Raw genomic sequence first — 17543 nt, 5'->3', positions numbered from 1 at the left:
TAAAGACTTTGTTCCCTTTTTAAATATAGGCACCACATTGGCCCTGCGCCAATCCAGTGGTACTATTCCTGTCATTAACGAGTCCCTAAAAATTAGATACAATGGCGTGGAAATTACAGAGCTCAATTCTTTTAGGATCCGTGGGTGGATGCCATCAGGTCCAGGTGCTTTATCCACCTTTATTCTGTCCAAATATTTCTGGACCATATCACTTTTGAGCCATTGTGGATTTGGGGCTGTGTCACTACCACCCCCATTATGGACATGAGCTCCCCCATGCTCCTTTGTATACACAGAGCTGAAGAAAGTATTTAATAAGTTAGCCTTCTCTTTGTCCCCAGTCACCCACTCCAGATTATTTTGCAAAGGGCCTACATGCTCAGACTTAACCTTTTTACTATTAATATATTTGAAGAATTTTTTGGGGTTTGTCCTACTGTCTTTTGCAATCTGTCTTTCATTCTGAATTTTTGCATCCTTGATTTCCTTTTTACATATTCTGTTATATTCCTTGTAACATTTAAATGACACTAGCGTACCTTCATTTTTATATTTTTTGAAAGCTCTTTTTTTTATAGTTTATAGCTTTTTTAACTTTGGCCGCGAGCCACATCGGCTTTATTTTTAACCTTTTAAACTTATTGCCCATGGGAATATACTTTGCCGTGAGATCACAAACAAGCTTTTTGAAGAATTCCGATTTCTGTTCTGTGCCCATTGGTGCCAATATTCTCTCCCAGTCTAAGTCCTGGATAGCGGCCCTCATCCTTGGAAAATTTGCTCTCTTGAAATTAAGTGTTTTTATCTTTCCCGTATGTGATTTTTGCTTACAGCTAACATCAAATGAAATCATGTTATGGTCACTGCTACCCAGATGTTCCTTTATCTGAACATTAGTAATACGTTCTGCATGGTTTGAGATTACCAGGTCCAACAGAGCATCATTCCTAGTTGGGGCCTCAATAAACTGTACCATAAAATTGTCCTGTAATAGGTTTACAAATTTTTGCCCTTTAACTGTCCCAGCAGTGCCATTACCCCAGTCAATTTCTGGGTAGTTAAAATCCCCCATTATTATCACTGTCCCAGCCCTTGCAGCCCTTTCTATCTGTGCAAGGAGCTGAGTCTCCACCTCCTCATTAACATTGGGTGGTCTATAACAAACTCCAATGATTAACTTTGAACTACGCGCATCTGTATGCAGTTCTACCCATAATGCCTCAGACTCATCACACTCTCCGCCCACCAGTTCCTCTTTCTCACTCGCTTTGAGATTATTTCTCACATACAGACAGACCCCTCCACCTTTCCTTTTAACTCTGTCTTTCCGAAAGAGCACATAGCCAGGAATATTAATAGCCCAGTCATGTGAGGAATGAAGCCAAGTCTCAGCAATACCGATTACATCATAGCTCTCCTGATGCACCAGAGCTTCCAACTCGCCTATTTTGCTTGGCATTGGCGAACAAACATTTTAATGTATTAATATATTTTGACCGGTCACATACTATCCTCTTGGGTGTTCCAAGATTACACCTAGGACTCGCTACTATATTTACCTTGGGTTTATGTGCTTCGGTTACCCTACCACTAATGCCCCTAATATTACCCTCTGGAATATGCTCCCCGCTGACTATCTCTATCTCTGAACCCACCCCCCCATTACATAGTTTAAAAAACCCTCTAACTTTTTGACCATCCTTAATCCCAGCTGATCTGCACCCTCCTCATTTAGGTGCAGTCCGTCCCTTCTATAGTACCGGTTATCGACTAAGAAGTCGTTCCAGTCCTCCAGGAACCCAAACCCCTCCTTACTACACCAGCTTTTGAGCCACTTGTTTACTTCCCTAATCTCCCTCTTCCTTTCTGGTGTGGCTCGATGTACTGGTAGTATTCCTGAGAATACTACCTTGGAGGTCCTTTTCCTCAACTTAGCTCCCAATTCCCTAAAATCATTCTTTAGGACACTCCATCTGCCTCTGACTTTGTCATTGGTGCCAACGTGCACCATGACAGCTGGGTCTTCCCCAGCCCCTCCCAGTAATCTGTCCACCAGATCCGTGATGTGCCGAACCCGAGCGCCCGGCAGACAACATACAGTTCGGCACTTCAGGTTTTTGTTACAGATTGGCCTCTCTGTCCTCCTAAGAATTGAGTCCCCTACCACCAGAATCTGTCTTTCCTTTCCCTTCGCTCCCCCCCCCACTCTCACTGGAGGAGTTCTTCTCCTGGCAGCTAGGAGAATCCCTCAGCTCCAGCAGTGCTGGTCCCTGACTGGGATCACCAATGTCACTCAATGGAGCGTACTTATTGGGATGCTCCAGCCCTGGATCGGCCTCCCTGGCACTTGCCCTCTACCCTTCCTGACTGTCACCCATCTACTCTCTGCTACTGCCTGCACCTCCTTGTCTCCACCCACCTCTGTGCTGGCCCCTGCTGGCACCTGCCGTGTACGTTCCTGGTTCTCATTTAGGGTGGAGGGGCCTCTCAGTGCTGACAGTTGCTTCCCCAGATTCAGAACCTGGGCTTCCAGGGAAACAATGTGCTTACATTTTGCACAGCAGTATTCACCCTCGATCAGATGATCAAGGAACGCATACATGCCGCAAGATGTACACAGAGTCGCCTCTCCACACCCGCCAGTCATCGTACCTATTAATTTAATGAGGATTAGAGATTATACCCAGTCCAAATTACCCAACAACTAGCTTCCTGACACTGATACTCAACAAGACAGTACACAGGTACTCACAGATCAGCATGCACCCACCATGCACAAGCACTAACGATATACACACACACACACACTACTCAGACAAACACTCGGGAAGTCTCACACTGCACAGCTACTATGACCCCTGTTATAACCTCCTGTTTTCAACTCTGGTTTTTAACTCACCACTTTGACCAGTTCCACTTACACAGAGTTCCCACAGACTCAAAATGAGCAGGCTCACAATGAGTTCTACCCAAACTTATATAGACCTCAAACACCTTTGCCCAATTAAATCCTCCCCTTAATTAGTAGGCTGAAGGAAGGAAAGGAAGGAGAGAAAAAAAAAAAAAAAACACTATTTAAAAAGTGACAGAAAAGGGTATAAAAAGTTACAAGAAAAAGCCCCAAAAGAACCTAAAAATGCAACCCAGCAGTCACCAGCAGTCAAAAAGCAATACTTATTGACAATCCACTCAAGGCTCCACTGTTCAGCTTGCAACCAGCAGTATGGCAATCTCACATGAGTTCTACCCAAACTTATATAGACCTCAAACACCTGTGCCCAATTAAACCCTCCCCTTAATTAGTAGGCTGAAGGAAGGAAAGGAAGGAGAGAAGAAAAAAAAAAAAACACTATTTAAAAAGTGACAGAAAAGGGTATAAAAAGTTGCAAGAAAAAGCCCCAAAAGAACCTAAAAATGCAACCCAGCAGTCACCAGCAGTCAAAAAGCAATACTTATTGACAATCCACTCAAGGCTCCACTGTTCAGCTTGCAACCAGCAGTATGGCCACTGTTCCATGTCTTCACCATTTGTGGATAATGGCTCTCACTGTGGTTCGCTGGATTGCCAAAGCTTTGGAAATGGCTTTATAACCCTTTCCAGACTGATAGATCTCAATTACTTTCTTTCTCAATTGTTCCTGAATTTCTTTGGGTCTCGGCATGATGTGTAGCTTTTAAGGATCTTCTGGTGGACCTTACTGTGTCAAGCAGCTCCTATTTAAGTGATGCCTTGATTGTGAACAGGTGTGGCAATAATCAGGCCTGGGTGTGGCTAGAGAAATTGAACTCAGGTCTGGACAACCACAGTTATAGTATGTTTTAACAAGGGGGGCAATCACTTTTTCACACAGGGCCATGACGGTTGGATTTTTTTTCACCTTTAATAATAAACACCTTCATTTACAAATTGCATTTTGTGTTTACTTGTGTTGTCCTTGACTATTGTTTAAATTGGTTTGATGTTCCGAAACACTTAAGTGTGACAAACATGCAAAGGAACAGGAAATGAGGAAGGGGGCAAACACTTTTTCACACCACTGTACCCTACACCATGCTTTACCCAGCTAAGCTACAGCGGAGGGGCATGCATAGTTTTTTGAGTCAGCTAGAGATGCGGTAACCTGGTTGGATCATAACGAGCAGGCCCTTCGCTGCCACAGGGCGCATGCTGACAGAGATTGATAACATTACAGAACTATGGGACCCACACGATGGACACAGTTTTAAGACTGCTTTTGACAATGTTTTACAGCACTTAGCAAAGGCCCTTTTTTGTTTTGCCTAACTTACCTTGTTGGCCCTACTTCATAGTTCTCTTCTATTTCCCTACTGCCAGAGAAAGCTGTGATTTAATTTAAGCGCTAGGAAATCATCTGTGACTTTCAATTCTACGACCACCCCTTTCTATCCCTCTGGGAAATTTTTTTTTTCCTTGATTGGAAAATGCAGGATTCAAAAGTTGGCCATCTGTTAGGCCATAGTGCCACGATAAGTTTTGCCCTGTTGGTAGAGTTGACCTGGAAACCTGTACCTGCCCAGATCTTAAAGCCACTTTACATTGAAGGTGATTTTAGCGGGTCATGGAACTGCCAAACTAAAAATGACACTTCCGCTGTGCCTTATTGCAGCATACAGTCTAGATCATCATGCAGTTCAAGTAACTTTACCAGTTTGACTACAGGAAGCCCCGAGGACATGAAAGTCTGCTTGTTTTTTACCTTCCCCACCCCTGAAGGTTACTCACAACTGGGGGAGCATGGGGGCCCCATTTGGCTTACATTTTCCCCCCCTGGATGGCGAGTGCAGCAGTAATTTCATGGAACATTAGGGGCCTGAACTCCCCTCTTATGCACACAATGATATTTACTTGTTTAAAAAAGTTTTTCCCTGCTGTTTTATGCTTACAGGAGAAACACCTTACCTGTGCCACCAGAGGATGCTTGAAGTATCCGTGGATTGGCGGGACTTACCATTCCACTCACACCTCCTTCTCCCGGGGGGTGAGTGTAGCATTACACATGTCCCTGGACTATCAGGAACATGCTTCCAAAATAGATTCAGAAGGAAGATTTGTATTTTTACACTGTCGTATTGCTATTTTGAAATGTGTATTGGCATGTGTGTACATACCTCCCCCGTTTGACGCATAGGTGCTCCGGCTTCTCCTAGAATTTTTGGGGGGGCGGCCGGACCTCCCGTTACTGATAGTGTGGGACTTTAACAGTTGTCTGAATACGGGTCTGGATAAGCATCCAGCTCTGGGCACACACAGTCCTCAGAGGCCAATTCCTCTGGCTAGGTTGTTAGAAGAGGTGGGATGGATAGACATATGGAGGCATCGATGGAGACATATGGAGGCAAACAATTCTCCTGCTTCTCGAAAACTCATGGGTCTTTGTCCAGGATAGACTTGGCAGTGGGAAACTCAACCATGCTCCCCTCAGTCTTAGATATTTCCTATAAACCTAGATGTGTTTCGGACCACTCATATTTGGTGGTCAATTTAATTGTCACTTAAACATCCTCACTTCCTAGGGCCCCCTGGAAATTCAATGCCTTCTGGCTTCAGTTATTTGCAACACCAGTGGAGATAGAGGGGAGCATCTGAGAGTTTTTTACTCAGCAACCTGACTCACTGTCGGTACTTACTGAATGGGAGGCATTCAAGACGTTTCTGAGACAGCTACTTAATAAGGAGGTTAAGAAGGTTACGAGATGGTCACAGGCTCTCAGGGAGGCGCTTGAGGTGCAGGTTCATTCCCTGGAGGCAAGATACATTCAGGACCCTACAGAGTCCATAAAGGGGGTGTGGCAGTTGGCTCAATCAGCATATAACCACTTGTTAGCCTCCTTGGCGGAAAAAAAATAGATTTTTCTCAAGGACAGCTTTTTTTGAGGAAGGGGAGGTTACTGGACGTCTTTTGGCCAGAATAGCTAACTCTGAGCAGAAATCTCCAGTTATAAGAACTAAAGACGAAAGAGGGACAACTGGTTCATTCCCCTAATAGGGTGATACAGACGTTAGCTGACTACTATGAGGAATTATACCGCCCAACCTCGCAGTATGGTTCAGAGGAGCTGGCTGCTTACTTAGACGAAATACCATTCCCACAACTCGCAGGTTCCCAAAGTGAGGCATTGGACGCCCCACTCACCCTTGAAGAATTGCAGACTACGATGGCTGGGTTCCCCAACTGTAAGGCCCCAGGGGGGTACAGGATTCCTATCAAGGTCTACAAGCAGTTTTCTGAGATATTACTCCCTAGGCTGCTTGGAGTGTTCAATGCTGCCAAGGAGAGGGAGATTTTACCTCCCTCTATGTCTGAAGCAAATATTGTTATAATTTTAAAACCTGATAAGGACCCAGTAGACCCAGTAGACCCGGCCTCATACAGGCCAGCAGGCTATCCTTGTCATTTCAACTCGGTTGGGGCAGTCGGCAGGGGTGCCCACTGCCCCCCCTGCTGTTTTCCCTGGCAATAGAACCACTGGCCATTAGGATCAGGGAGTACAGCGGTATCACAGGTTTCTGCTATGGGGATAGGCAGGAAAAAGTGATGCTTTATGCAGATGATAAGATGATTCTACTGGGTGACATGGCACAGTCTCTGAGCAACACAATGGATACAGTGATTTAGTTTGGGGAGTTCTCGGGCCAAATTGGTCCAAATCAGCACTTATGCCAATAGACGAACAACAAATACAGCAGGGGGGACGGGTGGGAGAGATCCCTCTCGCCCTCTCGTTTAAATATATGGGCATAAGGGTGACCCCTCGAATCAGAGACTATAATGTTTTAAACATTGCACCGCTGCTGACCAGGTTAGCGCAAGGACTAAGACTTTATTATGTATGTCGGCTGCGGGAAAGGTCAATCTTATTAAAATGATTCTTATGTCCCAACTGCTATACATGCTCCACAACTCCCCAGCTGTGATTCCATTAAAGACCTTTAGGATAGTAAATTCAATATTTCAAGAGCTAATATGGAAAAGCCGACCCCCTAGGATTAAATTAGAACATCTCCAACGCCCAAAGGTGGAAGGTGGCCTAGCATTGCCGAACCCCTGGCTGTACTATATGGCCTCTCAGTTGCAGCATTTGATAGGCACCATGGTCCCAGAAGGAGATCCAACTAATAGAATCCCCAGCATGTCTGAGGTCATTATGCTGCGCACAGTGGGTGGGAGATCTATCCCAACTGCCCTTGAGGCACTGGCCTTCAGTAAACCCCCCCCCCCCCCAAAAAAAAGTTTCCCCACATATAATTTAATACAGAAAATATGGAACAAAACCAAATATCTGCAGGAAGCAACAGGTATTAGTGAATATAGTCCTATATGGGCTAATGAGTCTTACCCTGAATTAGCTAAGCTACAGCATAAGGAGAGATGGCAGAGGATTGGCGTGTTTTATCTGACACAGATAATCAGCAATGGTAAACTATTACCCTTTGATACCCTGAGAGAAAGATATTAACTGCTGGCTCATATGCACTTTTACTATATGCAACTTAGACATGCCTTTATAGCCCAATCAAGGGTCTCAGAGTGGCAGGTGGAGGGAATGCCTCTTATCTCACAGATTAAAGCAGCCGAAAATTCTAAAGGGTTTATCTCACAAAGCTACGCCACACTTATAAGTTCTTGGTGAAACACCCCCTGACTGTCAAAAGGAAATGGGAATTAGATGTAGGACCCCTGGAGGACGAACAGTGGGAAGAAGTACTGCAGTAAGTGGCCATATGTTTGCTGAATGTGACGCAAAGACTTACACAGCTGTACACAATACTGAGAACTTACTATACACCCCGCAGGTTACATTCTATGGGACTTACGTCAACACCCGTGTGTACTAGATGCGAAAGGGACCATGAAGACTTAATACGTATGACGTGGCGATGTCCCAAACTCCATGTTTATTGGAGAAGGGTGACTGACACCCTGAGCACGGTATTTCGGGTGTCGGTCCCTTGGGACCCTAGGTGCTGCATTTTGAACTTGCTGGATGATCTGGAGTGGGACTCTCATACCAGAGAGGCCCTGTCTAGGGCACTCTCTGTGGCCCACAAGTTGATAATGCTTCACTGGAAATCAGACTCCCCTCCAACGGTCAGGGAGTGGACCACCACATTAGGCAATACACTGAGAATGGAAAAATTTGTATATCAGCATAGAGGTTGTCCTGATAAATTTGAAAAATTGTGGGGGCCATGGCTGGGCACTCCGGGTCTTGCCCCAGATGACCTAGTCATGGACCGACTGCTCGGCTCTGGGTTTAGATAAATACAACACTACAACTATATTTCTACTTGTACGGATATGGTATAAGGTATTGGTTTGTTTATGGATTGAGCAACAATATAAGGCTAGGGATGGTGTGGTTTGGGGGGATCCAAAGGCTCTTAAGTATGTTATGTCCTCGGGCCACTTGGCACTGTAATACATTGTTTTGTATCTTTTATTTTTGAATATGGATATTTGAACTGTATGTGTGAACTATTTAATAAAGTTCTTTTTCTGGATAAAAAATAAACTGTTTGAGCTTTATGTGGATTGAGGTATTTACTACAGGTATCTGTTGGATCTCTGAATTGAAAGGGTGACAGTTTTACGGTAGTCCTGGACATCCTACCAGGCCAACATTTGCTGTTTTCACAGACCTAAGCCTAGTTCTGTTTTCTCTATGTTAACAGCTCTTTTAACGTGTTCTGAGTTAAGCCAATGAATTCCTGGAAATAAGGGAAAAGGGAGGGGGTTCAGATTTCTACTGCAATGTGTAACTGTTAGCCAAGACTATCATGGCTGACGTCAGATTCCCAAACAAAATGGCTGCTAGCTACAGCTTTTCGTGTGTCCAGTATGTGATATTATTACACTGACATTCTCAAGGAAAATCTAGTGGTGAAAAAAGGAGTAAAATCTTTGGCATAAGTGACTCTTTTGGCGATTTTATTGATCTGTACAAGTATACTAGCACCTTATCATAAGCAATTAGAAGGATAAGTTGTTTAACACTGTGAAGCATGTTAAAGTTTATGGTTCATGTGGGATATTAGAATTATATTGTTCACAGATCTTTGTATATAAGTTATATAATTTATTAAGCGCTAGTGTGAAGTTTACATATGCACACAGGCACTTTATGAAGCATTTTTTTGGTATATTAGCACTGCATGTGAATATATATTACCTTTCTAGCACTTTATTTCTAAGTCTCCATAAGTTTAGCATTACGAAGATTGCACTTTATATGCACATTATGCACTTTTTTATTAAATTTTTGACCACTATATTGATTTTAGCACCCTAATATTATATATTTCATAGTACGTATTGAGGGATAATTTTTTGGTTTGGGGTCAATATTACTAATAATTTCATACATATCAGCGCTTGAGTAAATTTATATTATATATATAATTTATGATTTCTTATTTAAAATTTTATCATAACCGGGATGTCTATTAGACTCTTGTTTGGACAGATTTAAGTGAATTATTTCTAATGCCGCGTACACACGATCGGACTATCCAGCGGACTTAGTCTTCTTCATAAGGGGGCGGGGTCACCATGTGACATCGCCTGGTGACCCCGCCCCTTGTCCCTATATAAGTCGCCGCACAACACGTCCCTGCCATTGCGGCCAGAGACAGCATCGTGTCAACATCGCAAGGAAGAAGAAAAGAAGAAGAGAAGAATACAATAAGGCGGCGGCAACAGCGACAGAAGGCCGGGCCAACGCTAGTAAAAGAGTTGGAAGAAGAAAGCGGAGGTCCGGGAAGAAGAAGAACCGAAGAGGGGGACAAGACCCCGAATTCGGTAGAAGACCCCCGAATGCTGGCGGCTACGAAGAAGAAAGCCGGGCTCCTTCGCTAATTAAAGAGCTAGCAAAAGAGCAGAAGATAGAGTAGGAGTTTGGTGTGAAGACCCCTCCAAGACAGAAGACCATCAGAGCTGTCTCACTTTGTGTTGTGTTTTTTTTATGTACACTTTTTTCACCAAGTGAATGAGTAGGGGTACATTGTACCCCATACTCATTCACATAGGGTGGGTGGCTGGTATCTGGGGGCCTCCTTATTAAAGGGGGCTCCCGGATTCCAATAAGCCCCCCGCGCTTGCTCGTCCCCACCCCCTTTCCTGACCGGCCAGGCTACGTGCTCGGATAAGGGTCTGATATGGACTTGGGGGGGACCCTCACGCCGTTTTTTTCGGCGTAGGGTTTTCCCTTTAAGTCCATACCAGGTGACGGGCCAAGCGACGTGTCAATCTCGCCGAAGGAAGCGGCGACATTGACTTCCTTCGCTAGTCCCGTCTACCTGGAGCCGCATTCAAAATGAACAGACTTTTCTCCGTGTGTGGGCAAGTCTGTTCATTTCAAAAGTCCAGCAAACTAGCACACAGACAGCCGGATTGTCAGTCCAGTGGACAATTTTGAGTCAAAACTTCTTTCTAAGTCCGCCGGATTGTCCGACCGTGTGTACGGAGCATAAGAATTACAGGCCTACAATATAAAATGCCAAATTTCCATGCAAAATAATGGTACCGCTTTCAGCGTCTAAAATCTGAAATAATCATACCGCCAGGGAGGTTAAAGTCCCACAATCTCCCGCTTTTTCAAAGACTATCAAAACAAGTAACTACACAGATGTGGGATTTGTGATAGCCCTCCACTTCACTGAGAATGATATCTTATCCTTGAAAGTCTATGTAGTGTACAAACCACAACAATGCCATTGCATAGCATTCAGCACCAACCAGAACAAAGCAATGGGCCTTTCTGAAGACTATATGTGTGACCAAGTAATTTGGCAGCTTTAGCAACAATGTCTATGTAATAGTTACATCCAATTACATTTATAGGTGTAATACGAATAAAAAACTGTTTTAAATAAATATCTTTTGCAACTTCTGGTCACTTATATACTTGTAGGTGCTAGAAGAGAGTATAGTTTTTTTGGTCTTTCTACTTACCAAGAAGGCTGGCAGGTAAATTTAGATGCTCTCTGCCTATCAGGGAGCAGGGATCCAATAATAGGGTCTGCTCATGGTACTCAGATGCTGCTCATGTTGTCTGAATGTTTCACACTGGTCCAAAAGGATCGGGAATATTGGACAGTGGGAGGAAACCTGACAAGTGAGAGCATAGGCATAGTTACAGCCTGGCCATTGGCAGAGGAAAGTGCCTCAATGCATGCTGGGTGACAGTATATATGTTGGAGAGCGGGGTCCCGGAGGGATGGAGTGTCTGCCCGTCCTCTGCGAAGGCTGCCATGCGGCCTCAGGTGGTCGACCTGAAAGCCGGAATCCTAGTAAAGCTGCAACCCAGATGTCCTGCAGAGCTGACTGGAAGGGAGACGAGGAAGGATTTGTTTCTGCCTACTGTGAATACAGATCTGTGTCATGGGGTCTTTCCTGTGAGGGCCATCCCTTCAGCTAGTAGAGCCAGTGAACAGGTTTTAGTCAAAGTGGATGCTAGTGAGTGTCCTGAAGATAAAACAGTTTCATCAAGTCTGCTGCCTGAGCAAGAAAATTACTTTTTTCTCCCATACAAGTGCAGTATGGTATAGCAGAGAGTCTGCTACCACATTCAGCCTGGTGAGGTCAAGTGAGAGTTGTACTCATGTGTAATTCCAGTTGGAGTATCCCACTATTCCCTTCTGCCATCCAAGTTCCAAAAATAAATACAAAAAAAACAAACCCCTCACCACTCTTCTACCTCAATCCAATCTTACAGGAAATCTGTTGGGGTCCATATGATCAATGCTGCTAAATTGTGCGTTTCCACTCATTGGGGAACCCCACACTCTCCAACGGCATCTGAATGGCTGATGCGAGTGGGGAGAATAGCCGAGCTGGAGGAATTGATACACATTGCCCAAGATTCCCCTTCAAAATATTCGCAGACATGGGCATGTTGGCATCACTTCTGTACCTCAGACAGATATATCTCCATCATGAACCCAAATCGTCCTCATTGTCCTAACAGCGGGTTAAGCGTATCCTCACCAGTTCTCCCCCTTTAGACCGTTTAGTTTGTCCTATATAACATCCCTGACCCGCCCCACACAAGGGTCCAGGGGGAAACCCCGCTGGTGGGGACCCTCACGTTGAACCATCCTCTCTTATTGAAAAAATGGTAGAGACCGGGAGGGCGACATCCTCGAACAACTTTCCTCCCCCTTCCTTAGAACCCCCCCTGTCCATTCCCATCCTTCCTCCTAGCCATTTTCCTTCAGGTCACCCCCCCCCCCCCCCTTTTTATATTTCTTTTTTTTTCTTTTTATTTCATTTTTTTTCTCTTTTCTTTTTCTCTTCTTCCATACCAATGACTGACTCTCTTCTGCTCTTGACCACCCTAACACAGATGACTATCAATCTCTCTACTCATTCCACCTACTGAGACAGATGATAATAATTCTGTCCGTCCAAAGTCTCCTAACCCGATTGTAGAAATGTAGATTGTAAGCATCATACCCTGAAACATGTACAAATGACCTATGCGTCGATATATTGAGTTTAACAATACTAAGCGGAGACATGTAGAGTTAGTGATTTACCAGTATATGCTGTTAGTTACGCCTGTAATTGTTTGCAATGCTCACACATTGTCAGTTCATTTATCTGATACTTTTGTACTTGCATTGTATTTTCAATAAAATTCTTTTACGGAAAAAAAAACAAAAAACAAACCCCTGGATTGATTATTGAATAACGAGCAGATGAGATTATGGGTGATCGTGTGAAGATCCCAAATAACTGGCTGAAAGATAGAGGGGAAGGCCCAGGGAAGTTAACACACAGTAGTCCCTACGGGGACAGTGCTACATACTGAAGATATTTACAGGAACTCACAAAACTGTACAAGTAGCAATATAATTCTAAAAAGATTAGTGGTACTCACCACCAGAGAAACACCTTGAATATTTCATTACTCCATCAGAACATAAAGCTGTTAGAGATCCTGGGCGTTTAAAATTTGCTTTGCATTTTACATTTAGTTCTGTACCATGTTCAAGTATCTCAGGAGCATTCTCTGTTGGCAAAAGTTCAATGTGATTTCTCTCCAAGCTGCTGGGATCAATTGTGCAAGGCTCTGCAAAACATCAATCAAATCTTATTATAATAAAGTTGTGGTGTTAGCAGCATGGTGTTGACTACAGAAGTAATTTATGGCACTTACGGAGGCATTGTGGAAGTTCATCCCATTTACCGTTTTCACATTTTACATTTATGCGTCCACTGAGCACAAACGTGTCTTTACATTTAATATTCACTGAAGACCCAGATTCATAACCATCTTGTTTTTCAGAAGAATGTATTGCATTTGAAATGACAGGAGGAGAACACGACCCTAGAAAATGATTATTGAACATTACATAGATTATAACCAAAAATCCCTATGAACTTGTAATGGTTCAAATAAACAAGCAAAAACAGTAGCCAGAACAATCCCAGGAATCGTTAGGAAACTTTGGGAATATTACTAATTTAAGTTTTGCTCTTGGTGATTGCAAAGGCATATTCATAGCAAAAGTACACCTCAAGTTCAGCAGATTGTCTAACCTTATAACCAGCTTCAGTGTCAATGTGCATGAGTTAAATTGGCCTACTTTCTGGCATATTGTGCAATTAGAAGAAATGCATAGGAAGAGTGAAATGATTGGAGTTTTTAAGGTGGTTTAATGCAGAACTCCAGAACTGCATTTTCTGGACTCTTCTGCTGGCTCAAGAATCAGTCTAGAGGTTTCTTTTTAGGGTTTTTATTGAACAGGAAGTTGGATAGGGATGGGGAGCATAGCATACCCCAGACTGTAGAACTTGAGGACTTGCTAGGCTTTTGGCTGCTCTGTACAAAAATGCAGGCTGTATTGCACAACCTTAGGCTGTACTGTACTGTCTCATTGCTGATTTGCACAGCTCCTGGTTACACTGGCCACGTTTAAGTGGTAAAACACAACTGCTGACTGTATTGTGCACTGCACTGGCTTTTAAGGAAAAGCATAGTTACCTCTCCTCTGTGTAGCAGGGTTAAGCAGTCCCAGAGTAATGGAGCCTCCTCACACCTGTTCTCCTGGCGCTATCAAGGCTCTGTCCCAGGCTCTCTCTCTGTTCTATCTTAGGTAGCTGCCCCCCAGCTAAGCCTATTTGGGACCTTAATGTCTTCAAAAAGAGACTCCCCAGGCTTCGCCTCTGTCTCTCTGCCCCAGGGGCCAGCCCTCAGCAAAGTTTTCTCCTCCAGAAGGCTGGACCCTGGAACTCTGCACACTGCTGCCAGGCCTCAGAACATTTATAGGTTCTCCAGCCACTTACTGGACACACATCTCCAGAGATTGGCCGGAGTTCCATAAATATGCAGACTGCCTGGAAGACCTGAACCCCCTGATGGTGGCTGTCCATGAGGTGCGGTGGACCACCAGTACCAGGAAGCCATACTGGGATATATTGAAGACTGGCTCCGCCGGAACAATCTACACTTTTTTGGCTTCCCAGAGGGCTGAGGACAAACACCTTAAAGAATTCCTACTCCTGTGGTTGAAGTAAACATTTGGAGAAGATCGTTTTTTCTCAACTATTTGCTATGGAATGAGCCCACAGAGTCCCATTGAGGGCCCCACTGCCTGGCCAGTATCCCCAGCCTTTATTGGCTCGATTCCTCTACTTCAGGGATAAAGAAGTCATCCTACAATGTGCAAAGGTATGCTTGGCTTACTTTACAACAATAATTCTATTACTATTTTTCCAGACTTTTCGGTGGCTACCCAGAAACAACTTGCTGCTTTTCAGTGTGTGAAGCAAAGATTAAAAGATCATAATCTTCCCTATAGTATGCTGTATCCTGCAAGATTTCAGGTTGTGCACATGGGGAAAACACAATTCTACACGTCACAAAAAGAGGCTGGCTGGCTGGAATCCTTGGGAGGCACCTGATGTACTTCAGTGCTATGTAATTGTCAGGGCTGGCTTAGCCCTTCCTCCTCTGGGCTGGCCGCTCAGCTGTCGGCTAATTGCCAGCTCTCTTCTCTTTCCACAGTTACCAGCTGTTCCCGATGATGCTCGTCTGACCTGCCTATTTAAAGCCTTCCTGCTCACTTTTTCATTTGCCTTCGCGTTGGTCACATCACAGGGAACCATCTCCTGCTGTTTGTTTCAAGACTGGCTTGCTGACATCCCACCTGGCTTCTTATCCTGCTTGCGGTTGCTCTCCTTGGATCCCTGACTTCTGGCCTGGCTGATTACCCGATCTGGTTAATGAACTTTGGACTGGCTGACTACCCGATCTGGCTACAGGACTCTGGCTATGCTTGACTATGCTATCTTCTATTTACCTTTTTATTTTTATTAACAAACAAGTGTGATTTGATTGTACTTCTGTCTCAGTCTGTTTCATGGTTTCTGACAGTACGCAAAGGCCATGAATTCAGAAGATACAGTCAATCCATTTGTTGGTAATATTTTTTCCAGATTGGATGAGCAAGATCACTGCATGGATCAGTTTGCCTTGGCGTTACAAACGCTCCTGAATCGCATGGCTTACCTGGAATCCCCCATGGTGGCTGCTCCGGTACAACCTGAGTCACAGGCCATCCCTGCTGCTGTGCCAGTCTCTGTGCAGGCACCCACCTCGAGGGTTCTGCTCCGCTTGCCCGGCGATTTGGGGGTGATCCAGTTCAATGTAGATGGTTTCTCAATCAGGTTGAGATATACTTCGAAATGCTGCCCCAGGCGTTTCCCACGGACAGAAGCAAAGTAGGTGTCGTGATATCTTTGCTTTATGAGAGAGCCTTGGCCTGGGCTAACCCTCTATGGGAGACGCAAAAACCTGTTGTCTTGAGTTACCCTCAGTTTGTGGCCTGCTTTAAAAAGGTTTTTGACGTTCCCGCACACTCCGCTTCTGCTGTCAAGTGCCTCATGTCCATCAAACAGAGTACAAGTACTGCTGCCGACTACGCCATTGAATTCCGTACTCTGGCAGCAGAGGTTGCTTGGAACAATGATGCCCTCGTGGCTGCTTTTTTTTTTTTTTCAAATTAGTTTTTATTAGAGATTTTCGCAAACAAAGAAAATAGACATTTATATACATCATGTATATGAAAGGAGTTACAGTAGTGTAGTAACATATGCATCTTTGTAAATGTTAAGTCATGTATAGAAAAGGAACGTATTAGTGTAGTCACACAGTATTCATCTAGGCACCTAGAACCTAGGTTACTATGATAAGATTTATAACTGAACCCCTTTAACATACGCAAGATTTCTTACGGCATGAAAATGTAGATAGGACAGATTGGGATTGTAAAGAGCCAAGAATGGAGGGGAAAGGAGAACTAAAAAAAAAAGGGCAGAAATATCGAGAAGGGGAGAGTGCAAGAGATAGGGTGGTAATCAGAAGAACGGGGAAAGGAGAAGGTATGGTAAGGGTAGGGGGGGGGGGGGGTTGAGATGGACCTGAGGTTTGCAAGATATTGGGAGTGTAGAAACAAGTTAGTGATATTTAACTTTCCATATTTTCCAGACTTCCATACGCTTCATACCATTACTTAGCCTAGAAAGTAGTGAGGTTTCATATATACAATTGATTTTCACAACAATAATTACATCAGAGAGGTTAGGAACTAGATCCGTTTTCCATTTCTGAGTTATGAGTGATCTGGCGGCTAGTAAGACATGTGTCACCACTGTTCTATATTGAGGAGGATAGTTCTCAATACCCAAATTCAGTATAGCTAGCCCTGGGTCAGGCTGGGAAATAATTCCCGTGAGGGAGGTAATCATTCTGAATACACTGTTCCAAAAACTGGACAAATGTCTACACGACCAAAAGATATGCTTGAGTGAGCCCACTTCTCCACAGCCCCTCCAGCACAAATTGGAATTTCCTCTGGAAAATTTAGATAGTCTATATGGGGTAAGGTACCATCTCAAGGATATTTTTTGGGACAATTTCCAATGGTTAACGCAGCGAGATGCTCTATAGATTGAGTTGAGAGCTTGGTACCATTGTTTTGATGTGTATACCTTTCCCAAGTCTCCTTCCCATTTTAAATATGGGGAGGATTTAGTAAATATATTCTTGTGCTGGAAGAGGCCGTAGAAGAACGAAACTCCTTTTGCTAGCTTGAGTTTGTGTAGAACCTCCAAACGGCCTCCTGTAGGTAAATTCGGGTTGTGGGTAGGGAACGTAGGAAATGGGATACCTGACCATATTTATACAGTTCCCTCACTTCTAAACCGTATTCATTTTGGAGTGTTTTGAAGTCTTTGACATGCTTGTCATTCAATATGTCCGAGAGAAGAGTAATACCCTTGAGTTTCCAAGTCTGAAGGACTGGACCAGGGATAGCCTTGGTGAGTAGGTCGATAGGTATGGGGACATCAACCCTTCCTCCTTCCGAATGGCCGATCCATCCGAGGGCCCTCCATGCCCAAAGAGAGGCTTGAATCGTCAGCAGTAGTAGTCTCAAGTTAAAGGGCCTCAGACGGTCAAGCCAAAGCAAGGAAGGAAGGTCATCCATCGGGGACATAGACTGTTCGATGTCTCTC

General features: G+C 44.1%; 1 protein-coding gene across 1 annotated transcript in view; it reads right to left on the bottom strand.

Moving 5' to 3' along the window:
- Positions 1 to 17543, bottom strand: part of LOC143928079 (coagulation factor XIII B chain-like) — a 508518-nt gene that overhangs the window by 67551 nt on the left and 423424 nt on the right. The window contains exons 8-9 of the mRNA XM_077452694.1: positions 13183 to 13353; positions 12904 to 13095 (exon numbers count right to left, since the gene is read on the bottom strand). Coding sequence (XP_077308820.1) covers positions 12904 to 13095; positions 13183 to 13353 — 363 coding nt within the window. The remainder of the gene's footprint in view (positions 1 to 12903; positions 13096 to 13182; positions 13354 to 17543) is intronic.

Source organism: Lithobates pipiens, unplaced genomic scaffold (genome assembly GCF_037356315.1).
Source record: "Lithobates pipiens isolate NorthernLeopardFrog02 unplaced genomic scaffold, aLitPip1_a1.2 Scaffold_23, whole genome shotgun sequence".
In the NCBI taxonomy this organism is placed as follows: Eukaryota; Metazoa; Chordata; class Amphibia; order Anura; family Ranidae; genus Lithobates; species Lithobates pipiens.
Note: the sequence above shows the minus strand (reverse complement) of the source record. Positions and strands in the feature narration are given on the sequence as shown.